At 50.3% G+C, this 5505-nt stretch overlaps 1 protein-coding gene across 1 annotated transcript; it reads right to left on the bottom strand.

Moving 5' to 3' along the window:
- Positions 1–3886: 3886 nt before the first annotated feature.
- Positions 3887–4843, bottom strand: LOC125533871. Its single transcript, XM_048697201.1, has 2 exons — positions 4614–4843; positions 3887–4426 (listed from the first exon to the last, which is right to left on the bottom strand). The coding sequence occupies exons 1-2, from the start codon at positions 4823–4825 to the stop codon at positions 4156–4158; spliced, it is 483 nt and encodes a 160-aa protein (XP_048553158.1). The 5' UTR covers positions 4826–4843; the 3' UTR covers positions 3887–4155.
- Between the last annotated feature and the right edge of the window lie 662 nt (positions 4844–5505).

The raw sequence follows: 5505 nt of genomic DNA, 5'->3' as shown, positions 1-5505 counted from the left end.
CTTTTTGTTCCTCTCCTGTCGGGGAAAAAGGGGCAGCGCCCTGGTCGGCTACTCCGGCCGCTGGCAACGGCGGCGAGGGCCACTGCTCCATGCCGCGCTGTGCTCTCCTTTTCCCTTTCTCATTCTTTCCCCCATCCACCACCGCCTCCTCTCTGTGTCACCGAGGACAAAGACGTCGTGAAGCAGTGGTGCCTCCTCTGCCCCCCTTGCCGGTGTGCGCAAGCTCCCGATGTAGAGTGCGCCGCCGTCAAGCGGTGCGGTGGTGGTGCCTTTTGCCCCCTTGGGAGGCTGTGTTCTTCTTCCCCGCACCTCGGCTTGCCGATGCGTGTGGGGATCGAGAGGAACGGCGCGGCTGAAGTGGCGGCGCACTTTGTCGGCGAGGCCCGAGGCCCTCTGCCGGTGAACTTTCCTTTGCCCTCTGATTAGGGTTCTTGGGGACGGGATCTCCTTTTCTTTTCCCTTTTTTCTTTTTCTTTTTTTCTTCTTCTCTGTACCAAAATCACCTAGCCCGATCTGGCTCTGAAACCATTGATAGGCCTTAGATCGGAGTAGCCTACTAGATCCGGGGAACCTACCTTCTTTGGGTGCGGATGAGCTCGATCCAGCGCCGGCCATGGTGGTGTGGTGACGGCGGCGATGTGGACAGAGATGGCGGCGGTGTTGTGCTTCCCGTGAGCGCCGCGCTAACCCTAGATCGGAAGGGAGTGTCGGTGGGGATTGTGGCAGCGATTAACCTCGTGAAACATGCCTCGCCCCCCCACCTCTGTTTATGTAGGGCGGGTCACAGGGGCCCACCGACCATGATTTGGTTGGGCGCCCCCGAGGGCGCGAGTCAAGGACCCGTCGAGCCGTTGGGCTCGATCGGGAGGAGATCAACCTAACATGGAGTGCCATGCTAGATAGCATGGCGCCACGTCCCAGGGCGTCGTGCTCTCTTGCATGGTGCCGCAGCCCCAGGCGTCATGCTATCTATCATGGCATCCCAAGAACAGATGTCATGCAAATGGACCATTTTCTGAACTTGTTTTAAAGGTTCATTTTGTGTTAAAGTTTTAGAAAAGGGCCAGATTTGTCAATTTTCACGACGTATGGGGCACGGGGCTTAGTGGGCTTCACCTTAATTTTGGCCTCTTTCCTTTGTGGCTATTCTTGACTTTATATTTGACACTTTCTTTCATGTGTCTCATTCTTCGTCTTTGAGTGTCGTGGTTTGTACAATGTGCGGAATTGAGCATCCTCTGATGGATAACCCATGTTTTGTCTCTTAAACATATTTGCTTTATCTTTCTTTGCAGGAAGACATATTAACTTATCTAAAATTACCTTGAATTTTTTATCTAAAATGAAGATATATGTATGGGATGTTATACATGGCAGACTGCCAACATATCAATCTTGTAACAAATAATCTGATGATGATACACACATACTTTCTCTGTAAACTAATGTAGGACGCCTAGAATGGGTAATTTTTCTGAGGTCCACAACATGCAGGAGACAGACGGGCGCCTTGAGAACATACGCTAAACGCTGGGGAAGAAAGGTAAAGGACGTGAAGTAAAATGCGGATATACCCATTCTAGAAAAGAATCCGGATATACTGGAGCTGGAGCTACCTAGCTGCGTCCGTTCACGGTATTTAAATCCAGCTGGAGGTACGTAGTACTAGTACTCTACAACTACTCCAATGCTCCAAGCAAAGCAACAAGACAGAATACACCTTCCACCAGATCGAAGGTAGCTAGAGCCGTACACTGCATTGCTGTAATAGCTGTACGGCGCTAGCTTTTCAGAAAGTGGCCCCGTCTCAAAACCCAGAGCTAAGTCCCAGGTTGACGATGACTCGAGGTCTTTCTTATCCACACGAAGATTAGACACATGAGAGTACGATCTTGCAGTCATGCTTATCAACAAGCTACTAATCGATATACTTTCCCTGCTAAAAAAGGCCACATATGACATATGGGTGTATCTCGGTTGACCTGCTCTATACTGTATACAGCTTAACTAATAGTGTATCAAATTGACCAAGCAGGTTAACTGTCTCCTACTATCTTTGCCGTAAATTACTGACGGAATCGAATTACTCAGGTAAATGCAACTACCTAGTGAGTGTGCCATTCTCGGCTGAAAGTTCAGCAGCACCAACTACTCCATCAATACTCACAGTCCCTGTCACTGGTCACGTGTCAGCTGAAAGCAAATAATGCGAGTACTCAAATAATGCACCTAGCTGCGCTAAGCTTACCTATACATAGGCTACGTGCATGGCAGGTGCAGGACAGCAAAACATCAACAAAAAAATACGGGAACATCAACCCCGGAACGCTAGCCGCAAGGAAATACAGTATCTCGAATGGTCACACATTAAATGAGCATGCATGCATGCATGTGATCGTGCCACCTTTGTTGTCAAGGACACACCTCACCATGCATGCATAGCTCTCTCTCTCCATGGGAGTGGAGTACTGCCTCTATAGGCTAGTAGAGCAGGAGCTAGTAGTAGAAACTAGTAGAACATGCAGTCGATTCAATTCTCTTCAATGCAATACCTTTTCAGTGTTCCACAGCTTATCTGCTCAAACTGATCACAGGCTACATATAGAGGCCTCCTATATAGGAGTATATGTATAGTGCACCATCAAGAAATATCTAGCGGCACGAATAGTATGGAAGCATATCACGGCCAGCTTAATACTTGTGTGCAACTGTGTAATGTGCATGCTGATCGACTACTAAGTAGGATCTGAGTGGTATGCTGAATGTAGTAAGTGGTTAGCTGGATGCGTGCTACAATGGCTTATAGGTTATAGCTGTCGCAAGAAAGCTAGCTTAAGGCCCACGAAAGAAGACGAGTGGAAAGAAACCTAGCTAGCTAGGCCACAATGCAATGTCCGGTCTTTCTTGCTACATGACACCTAAAAAGAACCAGGTTCACACATGCACGGTAGGGTCGGCAGCATTGGTACCGTGGGCCGGCGAGCACAGCTGTACGTGTGTGCTCGTCTACGTAGTGCGCACTATTAATTCCCGGTCTTAACAGCTGAGGCCGGCTTAACTGGAAAAAGAATCACCTTTTCCTGAAGATGGGCCATGCCATATATAGGTACGTTTAGTTTTACTGTGTGAAGAGATCTGAATCTTATACGCGTACCATCGAATCGATCGACGTGGACAGGGCATCACGAGCAAATCGAACAAGATTAGTACGTATAAAAGGAGGAGAAGACTGAGAGTGGCATAGAAACCTGTCAGCCACTGCATATCTCTATCTCTTTTATTTAACTTATTATCAGGTGTAGATTTGGAGGCTAATTAACGACCGAGCTAGCTAGGCAGCCATGCACGCAGAGGCGCGGGATAATTAACCTAGCAGCGCATGCAAGTGGAGGGGAGCACGCATGGGTTTGTCGGCCACTTCCACCGGCCGGTCCTGCCCGGTACGACTCGTTGACTGCTACATGCATCGACCCTGGCCGTGGCTGGCCGGCCGGCTCGATCGCCTTGGCAGCATGCAGCGTGCTACCTAGCTCCGGCCTCCGGCCGGCCTCTCCCACGGCCTTGGGTTCGGGAAATCACTGGTACATGCGTGTACGGCCGGGAACAGCAGCTAGTGCATGCATGCATGCATGCACGCACCATGCGTGCTAGTACCTAGACTCCTAGAGATGCAAGGTATTGCTATGGCATCCTTAATTCCCCATATGTACGCAACGTACGGCGACTTCGTTGTCATTACCACTCGATTCATGCACGATGCACGAGTGTTTGAAGAACAGAGTTGAGAAGAGGACAGCAAAGTAATCACGTAACATGCGGTAGAAAAAACCAATTAGGAGTATGTAAGCATGCATCCAATATGAACAAACGAAAGATTACCGGCACAAGAGAACAAGAGAGTACGTGCTAGATAAACTGTGGCCACACAAACAGCATAAGATAAGGTTTGCCAAGCCAGAGTACTTACTATAAGCGAGCAGATGCTTACTCCTAAGTAACACATAAGCAAACAAACATATACAATACTCATATATGCACATCGATCAAACTAATATAACTACCGACCTTGGCTACAAGCTAACTCCTCATAACTAGCTGGTCTTACTTATCGGTCATGCTCGATCAGGCCTGCAAGATGGCGCCTAAAACTAGTTTCTAACACAGGACGTCCTTGAGCAGCTTGTACCTGCGGCCTCCCACCTTGGTCGACCCTCGCCGCCCGCTCTCCTGGTCGCCGCCGGTTGCCGCCTTGTCGATCCTGCCGGAGTAGCCCGTCGTGGCCGAATCCTGGCAGACGGAGGCCTGCTGCTTCCCGGATGTAGACGCGCTCCTCCTGGCCTTCCCGGAGACGTCGCCGAGGCACCAGTCGCACATGTCGGCCCCGGCTGAGGCCGGTGCCCCGTCGCCGTAGTAGTTCGTGCAATAGCTGCATGCAAGCACCGCATATATGAGAAAGATGTACTACTACTACTGCAAGATTAGCTAGAAAACATACATATACTAGCTAGTGTTTGTTCCCTCATCCATGAGAGTTCCTCATCCATTCATATCAAGAAGGGGCGGAGGAAGAAGAAGAGATGGACGGATGGTGTGGGCAGTGGAGGAATACTTACGAGTGCTGGAAGCGGTAGCGGCAGCGCGCGCACCGGAAGAGCTTGTCGGGGAAGCCGATGTCCCCGCACATGGAGCAGACGGTGGCGGCGCCGCCGTCCATGGGGAGATGAGATGTGGAGGTAGCACAAGAGCGAGGCAAGATCAGGAAGGAATGTCTACCAGGGACAGAAGATGGGCTGGGTGGGAGGAGGGAGGGGAGAGGGGTGGACATGTAGGGGTGAGGGCTGAAGAGGGCCCGAGGCGTATTAAATACGAGAGAGAAAGGTGGAGAGGCGGAGGAAGGGGGGCGCACACGACAACCTTAACCCGGCGACCAGACAGTACACATCCATCTCAAACAACGCACGGCAGCACATATAAAAGAAATCTTATTGCACGGTGAATTGGCTAGATAGATCTACCCGAGTCGGTGCATGCATGCATATGCGGGCACCAGTGCTTGCCACCGCTCCAGGATCCAGATTCAAGACGCCGAGAAAAACTTCTAGCCAAATCCAGTTGCAAAGAAACGGATGCTGGGTGCGCTGAAGCTACACATGAATGTCTCCGGGTCGACGTCCTTCCAGTTTTACTACTAGTAGGCGCGAAAAGCGGCAAGAAACTGCCGAACGATTGATTGGCATGTGAAATGAAACGTACAATTACTAGTGGACACTGCGTGTACTCTGATTGCCTAAGCTGCCAGCTAGTCCGTGTTGTTGTATAGATGAACCGTGCACGTACGCATTTTAGGTGTCCTTTCCCCCCAAATAAGTCGGTTCTATGGTGACGCTTTCACGAAAGTCCCAACTGGATTTCGACCGAAACAAATTTAGCTAGCCTATTTGCTACTAGCTCCTACTTGCTTGCGAAGCAAGGTTCGGTTGGATGGGTAGGAGGTCATTGCTATCT

Source organism: Triticum urartu, chromosome 2 (genome assembly GCF_003073215.2).
Source record: "Triticum urartu cultivar G1812 chromosome 2, Tu2.1, whole genome shotgun sequence".
Lineage (NCBI taxonomy): Eukaryota > Viridiplantae > Streptophyta > Magnoliopsida > Poales > Poaceae > Triticum > Triticum urartu.
This window is presented reverse-complemented; position numbering and strand designations above follow the sequence as displayed.

Coding starts and splice junctions, on each gene's coding strand:
- LOC125533871 (XM_048697201.1), bottom strand. CDS start 4,825: ATGTCCACCCCTCTCCCCTCCCTCCTCCCACCCAGCCCATCTTCTGTC. Junction 4,427..4,613: donor CGCTACCGCTTCCAGCACTC/GTAAGTATTCCT, acceptor GCTTGCATGCAG/CTATTGCACGAACTACTACG.